At 40.0% G+C, this 25,965-nt stretch overlaps 1 protein-coding gene across 1 annotated transcript in view; it reads right to left on the bottom strand.

The window, feature by feature from the left end:
- GOLGA4 (golgin A4) overlaps positions 1-25,614 on the bottom strand; it is a 103,321-nt gene extending 77,707 nt beyond the window's left edge. Inside the window, 6 exon segments of the mRNA XM_043508800.1 lie at positions 3,087-3,182; positions 16,673-16,687; positions 16,689-16,712; positions 16,714-16,755; positions 16,757-16,774; positions 25,291-25,614. Of these exon segments, the coding sequence (XP_043364735.1) occupies positions 3,087-3,182; positions 16,673-16,687; positions 16,689-16,712; positions 16,714-16,755; positions 16,757-16,774; positions 25,291-25,374 (279 nt within the window). The 5' untranslated portion in view covers positions 25,375-25,614.
- Between the last annotated feature and the right edge of the window lie 351 nt (positions 25,615-25,965).

The following is a 25,965-nucleotide window of genomic DNA, read 5'->3' on the forward strand; positions in this document are numbered from 1 at the left end:
TGTACGTACCTCAGAACATAACGTATGTTCTGAGGGTCATATCTTAATATCTGTAAAGTACATTGCGATCCTTGGATGGAAGGTGCTATGTCAAAACTTCACTCTTTGGTAAGTCATAAGCTTAAAATTCTTTAATGCTAGTGGATTTCAACACTTTATGTTTATTAAAACTAGAATCAAGGAGGCTCTACTGACATTTCTATAGGATTGAACTTAGTGCAGGTGAGGTCAGGCTTTCTGCAGGTCACTGGAGAAGCACCACACCACTCCCTGGACTTCTAGCACTGACTGAAGTTCTGAATCAAGATTACTTTGATTACTGCTACTTCAGCCTCTGATAGCAAATAACCCCAGCTCCCCTCACATTTTGATGGGTCCCTCTTCACTCCTATGGTGACTCAAACACAATCAGTCAGGAGCAAAGAAACCCCGGCCCATGAATCTTCAGTCCAAGCAACACCAGCAGAAGAGAATACAAGGAGCCTATAAGCAGCAGTAATAATGCAAGTAGCCTGTCTCAGCACTTAATATGCCAGGGCTCTCTCCCACTGATCCATAGCAAGCATGACATCACCAAATGCAGCTCTGTATGGAAACCTCATTAACCCACAAATGAGGTCATCTTTATTAGTGCAGATTATTCAGGTTCCACTGTATATAAATGAGGGGTCAGATTGACTGGATATATCCTTCTCTGGTGCCCCCAACCCAATCAGGCTTCTCCCCCTCCCCCCAAAAAAATAAATTCACAGTTTCTCTCCAAGTTTCTACCCTTTATGTTTACAAAGATAATATCCTGAGCACGAACTAATGCACCGCAGCCTGTCTGAGTCTACAGACAGACTGAAAATATAGCTCTGAGAGGTGTGAACTGATCCATATACCTCAGTGGAGTGGTAAATCTGAAAGTTTAGGTAGTTTAAGTGTCTAAATTGTTAACTATTTTATTACTAATCATTTTTCAGAAAAATCCAGCTATTTTGAGATTGTGTGTAAATTTTGAATTTGAGGGAATAGGGTAAGAAGCGGTTAGCGTACATTTGCCCCCCACAATCTGACTTCTTATACACACACAAGAATTCCACCTGAGAATAACACTTCACCTTGAACAGCCTTCTCAGAATCAACTAAACACAAGGAATAAAAGAAATTCTCTTCAATTCAGAGCTGCCAGACTTTCACAGCTTCCCCACTATGCTCCGGTCTTCTATATCATATGCACCCTTTACATAGCCTTAAAAATTCCAGACAACACTCTTCTTTCAAGAAGTTGAGCTCTAATTTAACATTTAGTTTCCAGTATTCTGCACTTTTTGAAAAAAACGTTTCTTATTTAAACCCGTTTATTTTATCCCTAGCTTTCCCTATATCAGGGTAGTGAAGAAAAACTGTTCTCATGATCACCTCCTCTCCCTCTCATTCTTGCCCCCCATAGGCACACTGTATTTTTAGAAAAGGATTAAGTAAAAAGTGGCAGAGCCACAGATGAAGCATTATTAAAAACAATGGCAATACCCATTAATGCTAAACCTCACATGATTTTTTTTGAGGGGGAGAGAGGAGTATTTGTGCAGCTAGTTGTCCCACGGAGGGCATGTATAGCCATCACTTCAGCATGCACAGAAATGTATGCTCCAAAATGAAGCCACATCTAGGATACTACATAGTGTGCTGTTTTTCAGTGCACAACAGTCTACGGCTAGAAGCACAAATGAATACAGAACCTAATTATAACTGCAGGGAGAGTTTAGGTATGCAGAAAGTATCTAAACTGGAACATGGCCCAGAGTTGAACATGGCCAGGAGAGTAAAGTACTGATCAAGTTCCATGGGATCTCTAATGTTAGTTGGTTAGCACCTCTGATTTATATCAGATTTATATCTCAGCAGAAACAGGGGACCCCTCCAGCATCTGACTGTCCTCTTAGCACCACAGTAAAGGACTGATTCAGTACTAACACTGAGGGAACTACCCCACATACTAAATCAACATAGCACTCAAATATCTGTGAAATTTCAAAGAACCACCTCCAGTCCAGTCCTGCTTAACTTGCAAGATAGGATCAAAAGCACAACGTAGTATGGCTGCAGATCACATCCCAATTCTTTTCCTATACTTTATTGATCCTTAACACTTTCTATGATTTCTCATATTTCTTTTCCCCTCTATATGGGGAGCAAAAAGCAGTCACTTCAGTGGGTGCCAAGCATAAATACTGAAGAATGGGGAGACCAGAGCCCCTTGAAAATGTTATATTTTCCAGTCACTATGCACCCAGAAATGTCATAAAATTGGAGCATAGAAGACAGCAATTCTTCTGATTTTGAGGGAACAGAAGTGAAACAGTCAAAAGAAAAGGGATGTTTAAAAGGAAACCTTGGTTCAAGTTGGAAATAGCATTCCCTTGGTTTGTTTGTTCTTCCTCCTCCTCTCTTCTTGTTCTTGCTTCTCACCCAGCTCCAAGACTGGAAACATTGCTTTTACAATGCACAAGACAAGGGAATATACATTTGAAAAAGTATGAGTTAAGTGTATTTGCCTGAGTGATAGCGCACTATTGCACTAACAACCATGCCATCAACTAGACATGGCTGAATTTCAGTATGTATGTAAGAAAATGGTTTTTTGCTACTATTATATATAGAAATATATGCTGAAATAGCAAACTTTTTAAAGTTTTTTCAGAAAAAGCACTATCAATGTTTATCAAACCCATTTTCCTTCAAAATATCCAAAGACAGATATTAAAAACTAGCAGAGTGAGTTACAGCAGCATTTATGGATTGCAGGCAAGGAACCTACAAATCTACGTGGCAATTGTTTGTTGAAAGTTTGGGAAGAATGCATTTTCCTGTGTAACAAAACGATGTTAATTTTCTGTGTTAAAATAAGTTCACATCATACAGCACACCAGCCATGAGCTATTGGGTATTACCCCTGAATTTTAGTGCAGGGTTAGCAAGAGGGTAGTCAAGATATCTTTGTGAGACTATAAGCCATAAGCAGTACTAATTTTGCCTTCTAGAATTAACAGTATTCTCCTCCCCCTGCTAAAGGCATCACTGAAAAGGGCAGGAGGACTCACCACACTGTCACTCTGTGGCTTAGGTTGTTTGGGATCCAAAGCAAAGATAGTATACTCAGAGAGAAAAGCAGGCTCTGCTATCATCCCGGCTAGCAGCTGTGTCATTCAATACAAAAAGCAGGGAGATGAAAAACACAAGTAATGAGAAAGGAAAAAAATCAAAGAATGTTGCAAATGTTTATCTCACCATCTCAATTTCTGCACAGTGCTAAAAGGGTCTACAAAAAGATATAACATGGTATATGCAACCCACCGAGAAATGCAAAGCAAGAACAGAAATATATTGGCTCATTCATTGTCATAACAGCCAAGATCTATTATATTGATTATTTGGAGAGGAAAGAAAGTGGTAGCAAAAGTGTGCCCTAATTTAGCCTTGCCATGAGCAAGTACTATTTTGCATTGACATTATAGTTTTATTTATAAACATCTCCGGAACAGGTATGTTGTCCTGATATATTAAATTGCTTATGACATAATATATTTATATTGAAAAGTAACATCAGTACTTTTATGTCTACTCTAATACAACTAGTAATATAAACTATGTACTTCTGAATGTTTATCATTCCACTAAGATTCATTAATTACATTGTAAAAAGTCCTTAAACCCTGGAATGCTAACATATGTAGGATGTGCTCAAAACTATACTTTAGCTATCACCTCCATACATAATGACTGGAATCGTTAAGAGTTACAGAATGATGCAAGAAATTGCTAACTCAACTGGCAGTGTTACATTTGAAGTATTTGAATCAGCTTAGGAGATGAGTCTGTAAACTCACAGAAAGTAAAAGCATCCATGAAGAGAGACTGTGGAACAATTCAAATTCATTATTACGTATTCAAGTGTATTTTATCATTGTTAGAATGATATAACATGTTTCAATATATTACTATAATTAATATATATATGAATATACATGTTGACATATTTCAATACATTTCAAGCTTTTGCTGACACTCAGAAACCAAAGGCCGGGCTATCTTATTGCCGAACACGTTGATCAATTCAGAAATTCTAGACTTGAGTAATCTGCTGAGTGAATCACTTAAAGGGCTTTTCATTTGCGACTGGTTCAGAAGGAAACCATTTCTCAATTTCAAGGTCCTAAGTATTGTCTCTAGGGAGAGACACCACTGCAAAATGATTAGGTTCCTGATCTTTTTTAAATGAATACATAAAGCTTCCTGTTACTATGTTTATAATTGAGATTAGGACACAATATGATCTATGGGAAGATTTAGAACAACACAAACAAACATAATGATTTATAATTAGTGTTTATTACAGCACTTAGAGAAAACGGATGATGTGCTTAGTATTGTATTAATAAGTACACCTAGTGGTCTCTGGATATTACAACACGAGTCAGGGCTAGGAAAATAATTTCAAGAGGCTTAGTTATCATTCCTTTCCATCCCTTGGCTCTGTTATTTAAGGCAAACCTTTGCAAAAGAAATATAAACGAGAGCCTCAACAGATTCCAGTATGTGCATGTCTGAGTAAATACATGACTATTTGCTGGAGACTTCCTCCAGAAATTGAGGCAGGGAAAGAAGAATCCTTAACCCTGCCCCGAAAGCCACTCTTCAACACCAGAACCACTACCTAAATCTCTTTGTTGGAGTAGCCTCCATGCTCTCATGGCTCCCATTAAGTAAGAGGAATAGCCAATGGATCTGCTTCAGCAAAGCTGGAAACTGCAACATGTGTCCATCTGCTTTATTAGCACCTCAAATCTTCTCTTGTAATGTATCCATGTTTTGGAGACAAATCACATACAAATCTGAGGAGCTGAGCCTTGAATGATGGTCCTCCAAAAAACCCTAAAGCTAAAGAAGATTCCTCCCATCCAGTAGGTGAACTACACTCTCAGTACATCAGCCAATAGAGAGCAAAAAAAAAAAAAAATTTTTTTTTTTAAATTACACATATAGTTCATTATACCACCCTATATATAGCAGAACCTCACTGGTTCTACTACAAGAAGATATTCTGCAGCCAGGGAGGGGAGATAAAGATTCAGCACTTAGAAAATTATGAGTCACTGCTATGACTGTGGGGCCTATTTCCGATCCTCGGTCCGTTCACGTATCCGGTCAGAGTTCCTCTAGGTGGCGTCTCTGACTTGATGCCTTTGAGGAGCAGTGGGTGCTGTCCGGGGTTCTCTGCTCGGTGTCCCCATCCAGTTCCCTTCGTTTGACCCTTTGACCACACTCCTGTCCCTGTTATTTCGTTAGTTGTCCCTGGAATTATTTGGTATCTAGGACCTGTGGATCCCCTTTTTAGGCTGGGGGGGATCCTTTAGCAGTGGACGGGCTTCCCGGATCCCAATAGGATGACCAATTCCTCAGTGGGGTTTCATTCTGAAACCACTATGTTGCTTAGTTTCACTTCTCAGAACTATGCCATAAACGTTTAACTCCAGTAAAGGCTGCAACTGTCCCTATGTTGGCCACGCTTGAGATGTAATTCAAGCACAGTAGAATATAGGATAAATATTATCTCTAGCAACCTACAGGATGATTTACCAAGGGCTGTCTTAGATATGAGGAACCCTCATTTCAAAAGTTCACATGCTGAAAACAGTAAATTACAGGGCAAAGACTCTCAAAGTGCACAGTATTTACAGCAGCAAGGCCAGAAGAATACAAACAATTGTAAGCACAGTCTAATACCCATTCATTCAGCTAAATATACTTTTGCATTTGAGAGAGTTGCCAGAGGCCACTTTCAAATGTAAACTTATTCAAGTGTGAAAAATTCAATGAAGAAATCTCTTTTTTTGTTCATTTTCCCTTTCTAGGGGAGGAGAAAAGGGGGAGATTAATGAAAACAATGTTCATGAGCGAGATTTTACACAAGCAAAAAACATAAAATTCTAAGTTAGAGTTCCCACAGCCCTCATAAATTGGTCACATTGGTGATAATTCTTCTGGCTTAACATTTATGTGCAAAAAGAGCAATGGCAAACATTACATATGCAGAAGTGGCAACTTACAATAGCTGTGGGAACCATAACTGAGTTTCAGTTTCACAACTTTGGGGTGTGTAAAATCTCAACCATCAATGTTTCACTAACAGTTTTTTTTTTATTTATTTGTATAAATAAGCAGCAGAGCTAAAACTATCAGAGAAAAGTGACTTTACACTAATTCTCTTTTGTGCTTATACAAGATCAGCTAAGACAATGAAATGCAAATTATAAAACTTGTAAGTAGAATGCAATGACTGCCAATAATTAAAGATTTATGAAGGTTTCCAAAATGAAATGTGTATTATCTGTAGCTCAGTTGATTCAGTATATTTTAAAATGGGACTAGTTTGATTTTACATTGTCAAGAATTTCAGGAATCAGACAGTTCTGTGTAATGACTGCACAGTAGTGATATATTAGGTGTTTGTTTCTTACAATACTAAATAAATAGTTAAATTCAACCATGGCATGATCTGAGTAATCTATTTCCACATAATCAAAGAACCATAGGGTTAGAAGGACCACAAGGATCATCAAATCTAACTCCCTGCTAAGATGCAGGATTTGTTGAGTCAACCATTCAAGACAGATAGTTATCCAGCCTTTTTGAAAACCTTCAATGAAGGAGTTTCCATGACTTCCCTAGATAGTTTGTTTCTACTGTTCTTACAGTTAGGACATTTTTTCCTGAGATTTAATTTAAATCTGGTATGCTGTAGTTTGAACCCGCTGCCTCTTGTACTGCTCCCTGTGATAAGAGAGAACAATTTTTCTGTCTTTTTTATGGTAACCTTTCAAGTATTTGAAGATCACTATCATATTCCCCCTTAATCTCCTCTTTTCCAAATAAAACATGCCCAGTTCCTTCAGCCTGTGCTCATATGGCTTGCAATCCATCCCTTTGATCATCTTTGTCCCTTACCAGTGCATTCCTTACAGTTTCTCTACATCTTTTCTATTCAGAGGTGATCAAAACTGGACACAGTACTCCAGCTGAAGCCTAACCAGCGCTGAGTTGAGCAGTACTATTACCTCCAGTAACTTGCATGCTATGCCTCTGTTAGTGCAACCCAAAAATGCCTTTAGGTTTTTTGCAACAGTATCATATTGTTGACTCACGTTGTGGTTGTGAGCCACCATTATTTCCAGACTTTTCCAGCAGTGCTGCTGCCAACCCAGTTATCCCCCATTCTGTATTTGTACATTTGGTTTTACTTCCCTACGTGTAGCACCTTACATTTGTCTTTGTTGAATTTTATTTTGTCGTCTATAGCAGTGGTTTTCAAACTGCGGATCACGATGCAGTACTGGGTCACGGAACGTAAGGCACTGGGTCGCGATGGCTCTGGTCAACACTGCCGACCAGGCCATTAAAAGTCCCGTTGGTGGTGCTGCCCAGTTAAGAGAGGCTAATTCCTACCTGTTCTGACATCACACTGCACCCCGGAAGCAGGTCCAGCTCCTAGGCAGGGGAGCCACGAGGCTCTGCGTACTGCCCCTCCCCCAAGCACCAGTTCTGCCCTCCCATTGGCCGGGAACTGGGAACTCAAAAGTTAGGAAATGCCAGAAATAAGGCTGCCCAGGTGAACCATAATTCGGTCACTATGCACAGATGTATTATGAAAAAGTCTTTAATTACACAATTGTGTATTATTTTTTCCCCACCAGATCCCTGCTATTTAGTACATAGTATGGATATTGAAAAAGAGGATTGCAAGAAAAGGGACAAATGTGACAGATGAGTGCATGTCTGTATGTTTCTATATCAAACTACAAAACTCCATTTTGTTTTGAGAGTACTATTTTGATTGTAAACCTGCACTATATATTCATTGTTGTCTTTTTACCTCCATCGTGGACTAGAATTAGAGGAAGTATTGGCAGAGGACTAACAATGGAGAGCAAACAAGTTGTTAATTTAGATAATCCTCCATTTAAATGGAAACAGGCTTGGAGAATGAGCTGACTGCAGCGTAGGCAAACTAATTCCCTCAGGTAAGCTGGTACCCAAGCAATGGGCCACCTGACAAGGAACTTGATGTCAGTCAGGGAGGCCACCTGACCTTGGGAGGATGGGGGGGGTGAGAAAGACTGGCTCTCACTGGGTGGTTGGGGTTGTTTTTTTTTTTTTTTTTTTTTTTGAGAGAGAGGCAGACAAGAACCAGAAGACAAGGCTGTGCTGGAGAAGGAGGAGGAAGTGAGGAGAGTCCTGGGATCCTGCAAGGACACTGACTAAATCCTAAGTGGCTCTCAGAGAAGTGAGAAAATGGAGGCAGGGATTTGCATACAGGTTTTGTCATTTTCCTTGGACCTGTATCTCTACAGTACCAGATGTCTCGTTTTTAAAGGCAGTCACATATTTAAGCCCTCCTACAGGTGGTCCTGACTTCTTCTTAAAAATGAGAAATTGTCCCATATTTTCTGTCTCTCCCCACATCGGTACTGGCGGGTCCTGCGTGCTGGCCAGATCCCTGCTAGCCAGCCACCGCCACACCAGTGGTGAGTGGTGGCGGGGGGGCCAGTGGTCGATGATAGGGGTGGGTGTGCAAGGCAGGGACTGGGGCAAAGCTGCATCCCGCGGGGCCGGCCGGCCGGCCGCCCCCCCCCCCCCCCCCCCCGCTGGCCCGTCAGCGCAGCGCACGATGTGTGCCAGCTCTCAGCTAGCAGGACCCCGCCCCCCATCCCATTTCCAGCAAGCACTGACTGTGCGCTGCGAACTGTGGTGGCTGGTGAGTGCAGGCAGGCAACAGCCAGCGGCCAGTTACACGTCACTTCTGCTGCCCACCCACTGGTCCTTTACGTGGTCCCTCTCTCACTGTCCTCTCCCTGCTTTGCCCCTTCCCCATTGCTCCTCATTCCCCCCCCCCACACCCTTACCCAGCAGGGCGCATCCCGCTGCCTGCTCTGTGCGGAGAACCAGCCCTCAGTCAGAGTGCTCAGCTCACCAACAGCCTGGCCGGCAGGCTCCTTCCTTACCCCACTGCCGCTGGCTGGACGGAGCCCCAGAAAGCCCAAGACTGTCTGGCCCGGGGCACTGGCAGGAGGAAACTGAGCCCTTCATGTGCCAGTGCCCCACACAGTGCTGGCACAGGGAAGCCTCTCTGCCCCTCAGCTAAGCTCTGGAGTGGTAGTGGGGAAATCAATCTCCAGCCTGTTCACACCCTGACCTACAGGCTTCACAACAGCTCCTTGGGCAGGGGCTTCACACCCTCTTGCCCACCCCTGCCTGCCCCCAGGGAGCACGAGGCTGCTCTGTCCCCTAGGCACCCTCCCCTGCTGAGCCACCTCTCTGGCTGGGTTCGCTAAAGCCCCTGCACTCAGGTTCTTGGGCCCTGGTCCACAATGCATCCTTCGGGTATAACCCCTTCCTGTCCAAGCTGTAGTGGGGGGACAGGAGGCGGCTAGGCTATATTGGTGGGTAGCAGCAGGCTCGAAGTGTTAGATGCTTTTCAACAGTGTGCAGGCAGGACGGGATAAGCTGCTTCCAGCCACAGAGGGGGGGGGAAGAGAGCAAGGTCATTCCCTTCTGCCCCTCCCCCTCGCCCCCCGCCCCCCCCCCCCCGTGGCTGGAAGTGGCTTCCATCCCTTTCCTCCTGCAGAGAATGACAAAAAGCTGCTGCTGGCCACATTCTGGTGTGAACCCTGCCAGAAATCTGGGGAGGGAAGATATGTGACCCTGGCATGCTTCCCCGCCCCGGTGTTGCCTCGGGAAGTAGGTACCAAGAGAGGTAGGTCCATCCTGGGGACCCAGCCAGGCCTGGAGGGCAGAAAATGCCACGTTAGCTGGTCACCCCTCCTCTTCCCCCCCACATGTGAGAGAAGTGTACAGGAGTGAATGTATGTATGTGTGTGTGACCTCTCCCCATATGAACCCCAAAGCCTTAAAAATAAGAAGGTAAATAACTATGCAGTATTTCTTTTTAACAGGGGCTCAGTCAAACTTGATATTAATTTGAATGGTTGTACTGCTAGTTGAACTTGCTTCAATACGAGTAATTTTCCTAGGCGTCCCATATTCAGCATAGGGAAATATGGTTCACCCTATGGTATTTCTCTTGTTTTTTGTATGAGAGTAAAGTGTGATCAATTTAGAAATTCCATTGTACGGTCTGTGTGGTACTGCTTTCACTGGTCACATAGTCCCTAAAAGGAGAAAACAGTGTACTGGAAGCGCCAGCAGCTTTGGTAGAACTCTGGGAGCATGCAAGGGACTACTGGGAAGGCTTGAGAAAGCTGGCTCTAGTTTCTGGGGCCAGGTAGTTGGTCTGAGGAGTCCACATGTCCCAAGGAGAGTGTCAGACAGTGGCTCTGCACTTGGAGTGTGTGTTCAGAGCAAGTACCTAAACTGTGCACAGAAAGCTTAAGAGCACATGGGATACAGCAGGTAGATTCACATTCAGTGACCTGGTTAGTGATCATTAGATGGCACTCATTCAGGTTATAACAATGTTCACTTGTGTTTAAGGCACTGGACTAGAACCCAGAATAGCTAGGTTCTGTTCCTGGCTCTACCACAGGTGTGTATGAAATGCAGATAAACTATCATAACACAAACACGAACCAAATTAAGTTTTGCATGGGCAGCCATGCAATTTCCAGCATTTTCTAACTTTCTGATGTTTAACTTAGCAACCTCAATGTTCTTAATTCTAATGTTCTTGACTCAGTTTTTGTATGTAATCTACTATACAAATTAATACAACCCCTTTCTTCATATTAGTCACAATCACACCATTAAGCCTTACACTGGAAATTCACTGTAGTTTAGTATTTAAAATACTGTAATAATTTTTTCTTCAGCACTGATTTTTAAGAAAGCAATTAGACATTACTATTATGATAGATACTTTTGAAAACCACTGTTAATGACAATAGTTTTGTTTGCTTTCTATATAAATCAGGTAAAAGTCATGTTTGAAGTACAGCCCAAAGGAAAAATGTTCAATTTCTAATTATATGTAGTATTCCTGTAGGGACTAAAAAATTTCAAAAAACTAAAATTACAAAACCACTTTCTGAAGAAAAACCTCCAATGGGTACAAATTTAAAAATTAAAATAACAAAAAAGAGTAGATCGTAAGAGTGACAGGCTAACCGCTAACAATGAACATCAAAAATAATATTTTGAAAATATTAGCAGTGGACTTAAATGTAAAGATCTAATGTTAACAATAGCACATCAAGTTTGATTGTCATATTTATGGCCTCACTGTAGGGTAGGGATTGATCTGACATATCTTCAAATGAAGCAACTACAGTACAGATAAACCTTTTAAAGGCAAGCCATAAAAAGGAGAACAAATGACATACTTAGTAAGAATTGCTTCCTACCACACACATTTTCTCATTGACACCTATCTCCAAGACATAAGTGCCCTCCAGCTAACATATACAGAGACAACTCTTGAGCTTGTTGGAAATATAAAAAGCAAGTTGCCAAGCAAGTCAAGATCTATACATCAAGAGTTCTCCTGAAATAAAACAAAGGGTGTATATTGGTTTTGCATCCTTTTTCAGAAAGAAAAAACGTCTGTATCAGAACAGTTTTTTTACTGGTTTGTTGTTTCTGCTATAATGTGCATCTAAGCATGCCGTATAAGTATACCTAACTGTCAAAAGATACATTGCTCAGTTTCAAACAATACCAGGTCCTTCAAATCTTCAACATTTTCAGATATTTCCTATTCGATGTATTAGACAGGAAAAAACAGTATATATGAGCACATAGTAATCCATGCATGACCATGTCTATTAGAAGCACTCAGAAGAAGCGAGCAATGAATGAATTGAAGTAGCAGCATTAGCAAGGGTATTAAGATGAAGTGTTTTTGTTAGATTGGAAAGGCCAGTTTTCATTTACTCTTACTTTCTTAGTAGACCACCCTGGGAAAGATTGCAGTAATCGAAAAATGTATTATAATATTAAAAATGTAGTTACACAACACAAACATCTTGTGTTTTAACTCTAAAATAAAATGCACAAGAACAGGAGTGGTGGCTTAGCTTTATTTCTACACTCTACAAGAAACTTGCAAGATTACTTGGCCGGGTGAAAAAGGGACATCATAGTCTTACTTCCAAAACACATCCTGAAAGCCAGGCTGAGCATGAGCAGTAGCCCTATATCAAAGATGATGGCCCAGAGTTCCATTTGTTGCCTTCTGCAAATGGGCAGCTATATATAATTGTGAGCTATATAATTCTTAAAGAGAGAAAGAAAACTAAACTTTATAAAAGTGTATTGTTTGGCAGATCCATTTCTCTTTAGAATCATTATGTGGGGCAGCAGCAATGAGCTCGGAGTTAGATCCAAGCACAATTCAGAACTGGCAAAGGCCAGGATAGCAAGGAAGTAGCAAATTCTATTCTTGGGGGCTGGGGGGGGGGGAAAGCAGCATCAAACTGCTCTGCAATGATGACTGTATCCATAGTGAGACAATTCTTCCCTCTAACCCAGTCGTTTTCAACCTTTTTCATTTGTAGACTCCTAAAAAATTTCGAATGGCAGGGTGGATCCCCTTGAAAATCTTAGACATAGTCTGCAGACCCCGAGGGGTCTGTGGACCACAGGTTGAAAACCACTACTCTAACCAAATGGGAGGCTGAAAAGGAAAGGGAAACTAACCACCAGAAGGTAAAAATCTCTCCAAAAATATGTGGTTGGTCAAGTATGCAAGTCTTTCAAAATATTATCTCAGACTTAAAATCCCTTCAAACTAAGTGGAATGTAAGAGTAAAATATTAAAGAATGCTTTATATAAATGTATCATTTGTTACAACGGGTCAATCTACAATTCTCTCAACATTTAAGATATTTCTTCAAAACAAGCTGTCACAAAACCTATGAACAGTGGAAATATTTCCATGATTCCAAAAATTTTAAGTTTTAAATAAGACCATTCCTATACACTGTTTGCAAGTTGGACACTGCAGCACTGAGAACATGTAATGTAAACTGACTAGATTGTTTGCAGTGTTGTAGCTGTGCTGGTCCCAGTATATCAGAGAAAAAGGTGGGTGAAAATAATATTGACACTTAATTCAATGATTTCATTTTTATATAAATAAATAAAGAACGAGTCTAAACAGTGAACAATCTATTAACATTAGACAATTCCCAATAATCTAAGATATTAAGTAATATATTTTCAGACCATGTCTTACAAAGAGATTTTTTTAGCTGACAATGTTCCTTTAAAGTAACCCCAAATGCTACTATCGTATTTTGACCCGTTTTATTTTAGCTACAGTAATACTTCACTGACAATTCTTTTCTAAAGAGAAGCACCCAATTGGCCAAACTAAAATGATACTTGAAAAAATGCCAAGGAAGGCATGTGTTTTCAAAAACGATTGTACAATTTGGTCTAATTCTTCAGTCATGTGATTAAGAATAAAGCTAGTACACTTAAACTGTATTTCTATGAAAATCTGGTCCAATTAGACTTAAAATGAAAATAAATATACAAGCTTGTTTTGTTGTTGTTCATCATGTTTAATACAAATGAAGAATATTTTGAGAGAGGAATTTTAATGTCTTGATTGAGATAACTTCTTAATGTACATTATTATAGAGAAACTTATTTTCATGTAATATTAAGAAGAATGGTTCTAAATAAATCTGGAAGATTTACTATTGCTTTTCAACTGTACTACTTTCTGCATTTCTAATTACAGAATATGCCTCACAACAGAATTGCTATAAGAATTGCTAGGCTGAGAGACAATCGTATACCTGAGCCCCCTTATGGTCTTCTTTGTTTCCCATCTCTTTGTCCTATTTCCCCTTCTCCCCCTCCCTGCCTAAACAAACACAGAAAAATAGCAAAACTTGCTTCTGTGCCTCTTCCCAGCCTTAACCACTGTACTTAGAGCATGTTCTTCCAATGCAACTTGGCACATCCTGTGGGCTACCTTTGATTCTCCTATTTGTCTGTAGAGTGTGTGCGTTACTGTGCAGACTGGAGAAAAATAAAGGTCAAAGGCAACATCGATTAAATGAAGTACACAAGATGGACTCTGTGCAATGAAAAGCACTAACAACAATCTCAATGCTGTAAGTAGCATTGAAATGAATCAGAGAACACATTACAAGCCAGACAGTGTAGGTATATTTTGAAAAAATAACTTTCTATAAGGAGCTTTCATTTTTAAGAGATGGGGTCAAGATGCAAATTTGGATGTATACTAAACATCAGTTCTAAGTTTTGGTTTAGGCCCATCTTTAAATTGTCATAGCACTGTACAGTATGCAGAATGTGTCAAATAAGTGAGTCCCAGGCTCCAGAGAATTGCCGTGTTAAAAAAAAAAAAAAAAAAAAGTACAGACATGTAACAACACAGAACACAAAACAGATTAGACCCAAAGTGAGCTACAGGTTTTATAAGCTAGGTTCATTCAAGGAAGAAATGAGTCTTAAGAAATTTTTCTAAAGGAAAGGCAGAGGGCTTGTGACATTAATTGGATGCTGTTCCAGCATAAAGAGAAGCATAACAGAAGGCATGAAGTCAAAGGTGGGCAAAAAAGACAATGGTAGCACTTAACTGAAGGTATGTGTAATACTGCAATTAAATACCCACCGCTGGCGTGTACAGTCAACTTGGGCTTGCGGGGCAGGCTGCGGGGGCAATAAAATTGCAGAGTAGATTTAAGGCACGGGCTGGATCCAAGCTCTGGGACTCTTCCTCCTTATGAAGTCCAAAACTTAACACTGCAATTTTACAGCCTGCGATCCCTAGTCTACTAACACGGGCCAGCTGGGGGTGTTTAACCGCAGTGGTAGACATAAAGCTTCTTTGATGAGACTGATGTTTAGTAGAGAAGGTGGTGTAGGAGATGGGTACAGATGGAGGAAGAGAAATAGTTGTGCAGAGCCGAAAGACGTGAGGGATGAAGAGCATGAATTTGAGATAGGAAGAGGGTTCAAGCCGGGTAAAGGCATTAACTTTGATATTTTCAATTTTTGTTGATTTTTTAACTTAATTTCTAACTTCAGGTAAGCAAACAAGGTGGTATTCTTAGGAAGGTTATTCACACTTTCATCCAACTTCTTCTCTCCATGTACAAAGACGTTAGAAGAAAGGGAACAAGGAATTACAGCAGTGCTACAGGATAAATGACAATCAGGGAAGTAACTTCAAGACGTTGAAAAAATTACAGGGCACAAAGTGCCTCCTTGAAGTATTATTTTGAAGTTTAGATACATAATATTATCCTAGAATTATCCCTATTTTTGGATGCCAACAAGAACCCACTTTGCTCTGACCCTATCATTAAATAGGTTTCTGGCCACTCTCCTAAAGAGGGCTTAATGTTTATAAAGCTGGTCCATAAATAAACAAGAACATTAGAATATTACAAGAACCAATATAAAGTTGTCAAAAGGACATGCAAAATTAGTAAGTGAGGTTCCATAGATAAATAAAATCACCAACATCTAATGGCTTTATGGCTTTCACTGTTTTTATACACATATACTGTCATGCTCCTATTAAGAAAATGCCTGAACAACAGGTGTCAGTCATTCAAAGCTGTGAGTATATGAATTCATTAAAAAAAAGTCACCCAGCAGATTCTCTACTTTTTTGCACTGGTCATTGATGACACGGGTTCCAGTTGCCAACAATTCCTCTTATCATGTAGGAGTGCGTGGCCCTCATGAGGTAATGTGCTACCTCAACACTTTTACATTACGACCAGAAGTACAGTTTTTCCTGAATGATTACAAAACTCCCCTTAATCTCTTAATAATTTAGCTTGGATGGCACTCGTTACTGACCATCTGGAGCACATATGAACTGAAATCCTCTCCAGGGGCAAGCAGGAGATATGTTCTGTCTATATTCAGCAAAGTAAACAAACTAATCTGAAAACTTTGAATGAGTCTTTTCAAAGCACAAAAGGAAACTTGTAGTAAATTCCTCTTGTTTCAGGCTTCATGAGGGAACCAAGGAACCAGGCAGGAACCATCAGGAACTTGTAAGTAGCATCTTTTAGGGAAGCATAGATTTAGGTGTGGGACTATTTTCTTGATGATCTAATGACAGAAATAAGGTGGCAAAAACCCCCAACCCAAGAACCTATTGACTCAGCAGTACTGACCAGGTCATTTTCCCTCAATGTACCATTAAGCAAGCCAGTGGTGATAAAAATGAAATATTGAAATGTTCACTGATCAAAAACTGACAAGATTATTTCGCCAATTCAACCTCATCAGCAAGATTCAGCTCAATCAGGGTGATGGTTGAGTGTATATAAAAGTGTATCTCCTTTAAATTACAGCTCAGTTTTTGAAATTCAGTTACTTCAGTATAGGTACAAAACCACCTGCTTATTAGGTTAGAAGTCATGGAGAAGGTCATAAAAATATCTCAGCCTGTAAGTGTGTACCAGTTTGAAAAGTTTAGGAAGCCCTGCTTTACTGATATAAAAATGCAGAGTTTAATTTGTTATTCAAGATGAGGTATTGAGACTATTGATTAAGAGTTATTAGATGAAAAGGTATTGTGTAAGTGATAAATATGATTATACACATTTAGATATTTTGTATTATGCATACAGATTAAAACGTTTACGAAAAGAAAATACAGAGCTCTGAACTGACCTCTCTGTCTGGCGTTTAAAGTGCCTTCATCAGGTTGTTCTTGTAATTGAAGATGTTCTGCTCCTGTTGCCTGGTGATGGTTGTTGAAGATTTGGAGTGGGTCTGCATGGAGGAAAGTGAACAGATCAACAAGTAGTTGAATTAATTTTACACACAATTCTCCAGTGGTGTAATATTTCAAATGACACTATTAAACTGCCAGTGCTTCAATATAGCTTTGCTAAGCATTCCTTACAATTTTACTTAAAAGGAAAAAAAAACAGCTCTCCCAAGCACCTACATGAACAGATCTTATCTTGACCTCAAAGCCTATACCGCAGAAAAGGCCACAATTCACAGGAACAGCCATACTGGGCAAGACGAATGGTCCATCTAGCCCAGAATCCTGTCTTACAACAGTGGCCAATGCCAGCTGCTTCAGAGGAAGCAAACAGAGCAGGACAATTATCAAGTGATCCATCCCCAGTCATCCATCCACACCCAGCATCTGGCAGCTAGCTGCATCCCTGATTATCTTGGTTAACAGCCACTGATGGACCTATACGCCATGAATTTATCCAATTCTTTTTTTTTAACCTAGTTATAGTTTTGGCCTTCACATCATCCCCTGGAAACAAATTCCACAGGTTGACTGTGCACTGTGTTAATTAGTACTTCCTATTGTTATTTTAAACATGATGCCAATAATTTCATGGGTGACCCTAGTTTCCTGTGAAATGTGAAGGAGTAAATAAGTGCTACCCACTTTCTCCACACCATTCATAATTTTATAGACCTCTATAATAAGCCCCCGCTTAGTTCTCTCTTTTCAAGTTCCACAGTTCCATCTTTTTAATCGCCACCTCATATGTAAAGCATTCCATACCCTAATCATTTTTGCTGCTCTTCTCTGTACCTTTCCAATTCTAATACATGTTTTTTGAGATAGGGTGAGCAAAACAGCACACAGTATTCAAGGTGTGGGTGTGCCATGGATTTATATAGTGGCATTATATTTACTGTCTTATTATCTCTCTCTTTCCTAATGATCCTAAAATTTCTTACCTTTTTGACAGCTGCTGCATCCTGAGCAGATGTTTTCAGAGCACTATCCACAATGACTCAAGATTTCTTGAGTGGCAACAACTAAATTTGACCCTAGCATTTTGTATGTATTGTTGGATTATGTTTCCCAATGTGCATAATCAACATTGAATTTCATCTGCCATTTTGTTGCCCAGTCACCCTGTTTTCTGAGATCCCTTTGTAACTCTGCAGTTTTGCTTTGGAGTTCACTGTCTTAAGTAATTTGTATCATCTGCAAATTTTGCCAACCCTTTTTCCAGATCATTTACAAATATTTTGAACAGCCATGGTCCCAGTACAGCTCCTAGGGACAACACTATTACCTCTCTCCATTCTGAAACTGAGCATTTATTCCTACCCTTTATTTCCTGTCTTTTCACAGATACTGATCCATGCAATGGCCTTCCCCTCTTATCCCATGGACTGCTTACTTCGCTTATTTGCCTTTGGTAAGGGACCCTGACAAAGTCTTTCTGAATAGTCCAGATACACTATATCACTTTTTTCCACGTTGTTGACCTCTCAAGAATTCTAATAGGTTGGGGAGGACATGATTGCCCTTTACAAAAGCCATGTTGACTCTTCCCCAACAAATCATTTTAATTATGAGTCTGATAATTCTGTTCTTTAATACAGTTTCAACCAATTGCCTGATACTGAAGTTAGGCTTACTGGCCTGTAATTGCCAGGATCGCCTCTGAACTTTTTTAAAAATTGGCATCACAATTAGCTATTCTCCATCATCTAATACAGAAGCTGATTTAAGTGAAAGGTTACATACCACAAGTTAAAGTAGCTATGCAATTTCATACTGGAGTTCCTTCAGAACTCTTGGGTAAATACCTCCGGTCCTGGTGACTTATAACTGTTAAAATTTATCAGTTTGTTTTAAAACCACCTTTATTGACACTTCAATATGAGACAGTTCCGCAGATTTGTCACCTTAAAAGACTAGCTCATGTGTCAAAATCTCTCTACATCCTCTATAGTGAAGACAGATGCAAAGAATTCATTTAGATTCTCCGCAACAGCCTGGTCTTCCTTGAGTGCTCCTTTAGCACCTCAATTGTCCAGGGGCCCCATTGATTTTTTGGCAAGTTTCCCGCTTCTGAAGTATTTAAACAAAAATTGCTGCTAGTTTTTGAGTCTTTGCCTAGTTGCTCTTTAAATTCTTTTTTGGCCCGCCTAATTATACTTTGACACTTGACTTGCCAGAGTTTACGCTCCTTTCTGTTCTCCTCAGTAGGATCTGGCTTCCAGTTTTTCAAGGATGCCTTTTTGCCTCTAACCACTTCTTTTATTCTGTTGTTTAGTTATGGTGGAACCATTTTGGTCCTCTTATATGATTTTTAATTTGGGGGTATATATTTGAGTCTCTATGATGGTGTTTCAAAAAAGTTTTTATGCAGTTTGCAGACATTTCATTCTTGTGACTGTACCCTTTCTCTTCCGTTTAACTAGCATCCTAATTTTTGGGTAGTTCCCCTTCTGAAGTTAAATGTCACTGTGATGGACTTTTGATATTTTCCTTCCCAGAAGGATGTTAAATTTAATTATATTATGGTCACGATTATCAAGCAGTTAAGCTATATTTCACCTCTGAGGACCAGATCATGTGCTCCACTTAGGATCAAAAATTGCCTCTCTCTTGTGGGTTTCAGGACTAGCTGCTCCACAAAGCAGTCATTAATGGTGTCTAGAAACCTTATCATCAGCATCCTGTCCTGAGATGACACGATACCCAGTCAATATGGGAATAGTTGAAATCTCCCATAAATTATTGAGTTTTCTAATTCTTATAGCCTCCCTAATCTCCTGGAGCATTTCACACAGTCACCATCCTAGTCAGGTGGTCAGTAGTATATTCTTACTGATATAATCTATAGAGATTCTATGGTATAGTTTGATTCATTTAAGACTTATTATATTTGACTCTATGCATTCTTTCACATATAGTGCCACCTCCCCCTCCCTTACCTACATCAGCACAAGCTATTCTGTCATTCCTATATATTTTGTACCCTGGTATTATAGTGTCCCATTGATCATCATCATATTACCGAGTTTCTGAAATGCCTATATCAATACCCTCACTGAATACCAGGCACTCAAGTTCACCCTTCTCCAGTCAGTCTCAAGAACCTACAGTGAGGCTAAATTAGCTATTTTAATAATTTATAACCATGCTTCACTCTTAGTACAGATTTGAGGCCTGACAAAGAGAGATGGTATTTTAGTGTCATTACTAAGTAGTTTTAGGTTTAAAGACTTGCAAATTGATATACACACACACATTTATTGATTCAATCATTTTGATGGGTAGTGTCATCTGGTTCCCTTAACTTATGCATTTAAAGGATCACAAATACAAGTGGCACGGAAACTTGCTTTAAACTTGAATGAACAGAGTTTTTAAAGGCAAATCATAATTTTTCTGGATTTTGCAGGATTTATCATTTTAAGAAATATAAAAAAAGTCTATTGTCACTCTCAAGGTATATTTTTTACCCCATTAATGTTAATTAAGCTGTTGATAGTGCGATCATTATCATTGGAGGTTTTTTATTGGGATGTATTTTAATTTTTCTGCCAGACTGAGATAATTTGTTGGCTGAGTAACCCGTCACATTCTATGTTTAATGTTTTCATGTGTAAATATATGCAAAAGTCAGAAAAATATCTTATCATATGGCTAACGACTCCCCCAGAGAGCTGCAAGCGCTGTAAATTACTGAAGCATAAACTAAGGTCTACATAGCAAAGAAATCCTTAAATTTCATGTGTAAATTAAACAGACTTTTGTTTTAGGCAATTATTAACTTTTGCCAACACAGTCAAAAATGAGTGGCTCAAAAGGAAATTTCAAGGCTGGGGATGGGATGACAAGGAAATAATTAAACAAGAACATTTAAAAAAGCAAGAAAAATAGAAACTGCACAAGGAAAAGTGAGCAGAAGAATTTAAGACAGTTTTTATGAAGTCAACAAAACAAACAAACTTTACTATACTGAATGGCTATCATCAAAAGACAAATTTCACAACTTTTGCTGAGTCAGACAGAAAACACCATAACCAACTCAGATGTAGTTTATTAGTCTCATCATGCTCAAATATAAAATATCACTATGAACTAAAATATTAAAATACCAAAAGTTCTATGCTATAGATAAAACTAATACACAAGATCTCATCGTACATGTCTAACTACTGTTGACAATATACCAAGAATGTACAATTACTTTTGTCGCAAATTTACTGTTTGACTTCCAGAAATATGTGATGATAGTAGCATCATCTTGCTTTAAATACCTCTCTATACCTTCCAAATGGATGGCTCAAAAGAATCAGACATTGAGTATTAGATGTTCTATGACATGGATAATAGCCTATCCACCCACCGAAAAGAAACAGTTATGTTCCCAGTAAAATCAATCATTTTTAGAAAGCAGAAGTTTAATGTTTTGTATGTGTAAAGACCTGGCATAATTCTAGCCTAACCCTGTAATATGATGGGAAAGAGTAATAACTAATTGTACTTTGCCTATCAGTTGCCTGAGAACAGCCAATATAGAAGAGCTGATAGATAATAGCCAACACGTGAAATATCAAGCCAAATACAATGGATTATTCTAATTTCTGGCACAGCCATGAGGACCACCATAATCAAATAAGTAAGATATTCCCATCTCAAATAAAAACTGCTAGAAAGTCAAACATCTCATTTAGTACCATGCAACCATGGAGGCAATACAGGTTGCTGAGAAATTGAGCTCCAAATACTATAAGGCATTTACTTTTCAGAGAATGAAAAATCTACTCATCCATTGCAAATATAAAGTTTCCCCAAGCTAGTGCAAAAATAAAATAAAAATAAAAATAAAGAAAAGGTTTCTGGTCCTTATGAATGCCAAAAATAATCTTTCAAACAGGAGCCAAGTGTTATCTGATGCAGTGCCATCTTCCCTGTCTACAGACAATACTCCAGTGTCCCCACTGCTTCTAATAAGTTTCTCAAGTTTCCAGAAGACTGTAATTAACCAAAGTCTGGTCAGTTTTTGCTGCTGTGTTCAGAACCATGGTCAGTTTCATTTTAGTGTTGCTCTTGAAAACTACAAGGAGCAGCAGCAGCAGAAGGTACTGAAGCTAGTCACTGGACAGGAGGATCCTGAGGCTTGGGAAAGAACAGAATATGGAGACAAGCAGTGGGGTCTGGAAAGGGAAGAGGAACAGCAAGAGCATATTCCTTTCTCCCTTTCTGCAGCCAGAGAGTTTGGGGATGGGGGGACTTGGGGAGCAGAGGAAATTTGGGGTCTCCAAGTTGAGACACTTGACACCTACTAGCTAGCAGCTCTTACAAAAGAAGAAGTTGCAAAGCAAGGCCCAGGAACAGTAATAGGTTCTTACCTAATCATTGTACCTGAATAAGTGGCACCAGCCTATCAATCAATCTTGGGCCAGAACATTTAGTCCTCTAGCTTCTAGTGACTGGTAAAATCACCAAGCCTTATCTGCAAGGTGAAAAGATGTGTGTGCAGTAGGAGAGTAAATGGAGTAGACACAGACTGGAGAAAGATTACATAGTGTAAGAGGCAAAAACACTATACCAAAAAAGAAAGGGAAGACAGCCAAGGAAAAGATGCACCATGACAGGATATAAGAAAAGAGAAAGTGAGTGAAGCCATGAAGGGAAAGAAAATCTAAAGCAATGATGCAGATGATGCAAGTTTCTTTTCTTCTTTCCTTTTTTTTTTTTTGTTTTAAATTGTCTTGAATAGAAAATTGACATTATAATATAATCCAATTAACTGCTTGCAGTTATTTTATTCCTTTAAATTCAAGGAGAGTGGGGGAGGAAAAAATACTTTTCACCCTAACTGGGAGATCTTGTACAAATGTTTTGAGGACTGATGCCATTTCTTTTGATTTGTGTCATTTGCTTTCATAGTCCAAGCTGTATGAAATGTAGAGTTAGCAGATTAGTCAATTCAAGTTTTATTCAAAGTCAAATTGCACTCTGATTTCACATGCTAACACAGTGGTGTAATTTTGGAATTGTCAGCGTTGCAGGAGAATGTTTAAAACTAAACATATCTGTTTTCATTGTGGGGTTTGGGGTTTTTAATTCATTTCAAAGTGACAATATAGCATATCAGATCACTGACAGATCAGAAACTGACATGGTGGAACAAATAAAAGTGTTATTTAATTTACTTTAGAACTGTTTCATTCAGTTTCACAAAATTTGCCAATGTTTCAACATATTTCAATCATGTTTCAATATTTCAACAGAGAAATAAAGCCATACTGTACATTATGCTAATGAAAACAAAACAACAAAAAAAGCACCACGCTCAGGCACAAATTTATCCACAACATTGATTCAAAATAACTACTGATTCTTCAATACTGACTGTCCCAAACTAAATGGAGTAAAATTTTCAGTGATGCACAATGTTTTAGCTGAAATGTCTCCTTAAAATTAAACTGAAGTCGTATAGCCTAAATCACTCTATAATTTACTGAAAAACATGCATACAAATACATTGCCCTCAGATCTAATCCCGATGAAAGCAATCCTTTACCACTACAAACTGCAAAGAGACCCATAACTAATGACCATGAAAGAATTTAAAATGAAATATGATAATTCACTATACAACCTTATAAGATCTTGTTTACAACTCTCAACAAAGAGATCACTCCTACTTGAAGAGTCAGCATCTTGGATGAAATTGAGTGTAAATATACATACCCAAAATACTTCCTAGAAGCTGCTCATTCTGCACAGCCTATCATTTACTTAATAATTTTGTTTAGTTTTGCCCTTTGAGTTACTGCCTCTGTGACAAGTATACATTTTATATTATTAAAATTTACAAATTGCTGTTGCATGCAATCTCTAAATCCAGTAATAACTTTACCTTTACTGAAGTACGTATGGACAAAAAAAATTTCCAAGTTGTTTAAAACAAAAATGTAATACATTTCCATGGATTTCCAGATATTCTATATGTAAAATTCAAGCCATAAACAAGAATATTTAAAATTTAGTAATATAGCAACCAATTTAAATAACCAAGTACCACAAATTTCTAAGATTAAATAACCAAATGGTCTCTGAAGTGCAGGTGGTTTTTTGAGAGTTTTTTCTTAATGTCTTTAAAATAAAAGCAGCATGGGAGAAGAGAGACTTCCAGGAATTAAATACATAGGGGAGAGGGAAAAAAAAGCAGACTACAAACTCTGAAGTTCAAGGTTTGGTAGGGGGTGAAGACATTAATTTTTAAATAATGATTCCTTCATTTATCAAATATTGTTCAACATTCAGATGCAGTCAAACAAAAGTAATTCACTGTACAGTTTAGATGTCATTAGAAGCTTATATTGAAATTTAATCACCTCTAAAGATGTTTATTGGACAGAATATACTATTATAGGATGGTGTGACAAAGATAACCAATGACCAGAAAGCTGAACTGTGAGATTTGATGTAAACTAAAATGTTATCATATGAAATTCTTTAAACTCTAAAAATTCAATAGCTTCATCACCCAATTTATTCTAGCTAACCTGACAACTAAAAAGATTTTGTATGAATACTGAACGAGAAGATTACTTCTGGAAACTGAGTTAACATGAAAATCAGTTCTCAGCAGTCTCTAGAAGACTTGAAAAGCATTGCACAATTCAGCATGACTGGTACTCCCTCTTTAAGGCTATAACAACAGCAGATGTATGTTAGGAGTGACCTGGCGGGGCAGGGGAGGGAGAGATTTTTCACAGGCCTACCTTGTACCATGCCCAAGTAAAGATGTTGGTGTCTCACTTTCAAAAGCACCAAGTTCATAAAGTTTTGTTTTTAAAGCACACTGCACATCTTTCCTGTGAAATAACTGATTTGTCTGGGGGCAGCAGTTTGCTCACTTTGTAAGAGTAAAAAAACAGAGCACAAAAGTTAATGTGCTATATATAGAGCTCCATATAATTTCTCAAGACTTCAACAGGAGTCCTGCCTGAATAAGAACAAGATTCTGTTTCTGACAGCCAAAGCACAACTTGTATTATGACTTTGTGCTTTATCTTTTTTCCTCTTTTAATCCAAGATACAAATCATACCAAGAAGTAGAGATCTGGGTATTTTAGGTCCTATATTAAAGACGGGACAGAGAGAGCAAGAAATAAAGTTAGAGAAGAAGTGCCCTGTCTCCTGAAGCGCTGCAGGAAGTTATAACACGTATTTGAGAGTAATAAATGTGAGCTTCCAACCAGGAAAAGGAACTAAGGGGGGGTGGGAGGGGGTCACGGATGTAATAGGAGTCAGTCGTGAGCACGCAGCTCTGACAGACCCACAGCGGGATACTAAAGGTTGCCGAGAAACTCGGATTAGAGCACCCCGCCCCTCTGCCTGCAGGTGACGAGCGACACCCCGGACAGCAGCGGGGTTATCACCGCACCGGCGCTGCGCAGCGAGGGGAGCCGAGCCCCGCCGCTCTATCCCCTTCCGAGCCGCCAGGGCCCGCGTGGAAGGGGCGCAGGGCCCCGGAGCGCGCTACCTGCGGCTGCTGCGGCGCCCGCCCCCCTGGGCTCCGCGGCTGCGTTTGCTCCTCGACGATTTTCTGCCTCAGTTTCTTGAACATGGCGGCGGCCCCCCAGCGCCCCGGGGAGGAGGAGGAGGAGGAGGCGGCGGCGGCGGCAAGGGGAACGCGGGGAGCCGCCCCCGCTGCCGGTCCCCGCTCTGGCTCCGGGACGGGGCGTCACTCTCCCTCCTTCCCGCGCCCCGTCCCCTCTACCGGGGGCCGAGGGCTCGGGGGGGGGGGGGGTTGGGAGCCGAGCTCCCCCCGCGAGCGCTGGCGACTCCGCTTCACCTCCTCTGCTTCCTGGATCCCCCTCCCCAGCAGGTGAACTGAAGAACCACTGCGCCTGCGCGGCCGACGTGGAGCCGAGAGGACGGGACGCTACGGCGAGGAGCGAGGGCCAAACCGCCTGGGGGCCTTCCCCGTGCCCGAGCCTGCTCGTGTCGTTCCCAAAGTGTCCAGCAACGACCCGGCGCAGGGCAGAGGGAGCCGCTTTGCAGCTCAGTCCCCACTTCCATCTGCCCTGAGCAACGCCCTAGGAAAGGGTTGTACCTGAGCCCCTTGGAGAAGAGAATCTGGACTAGATGCGATTTAACGGGCCTTCCCCCCCCCGAACTTTAGTTTCTAGGACAATGGGCGACACCCTCCTCGCGG

This window comes from Dermochelys coriacea, chromosome 2 (genome assembly GCF_009764565.3).
Source record: "Dermochelys coriacea isolate rDerCor1 chromosome 2, rDerCor1.pri.v4, whole genome shotgun sequence".
In the NCBI taxonomy this organism is placed as follows: Eukaryota; Metazoa; Chordata; order Testudines; family Dermochelyidae; genus Dermochelys; species Dermochelys coriacea.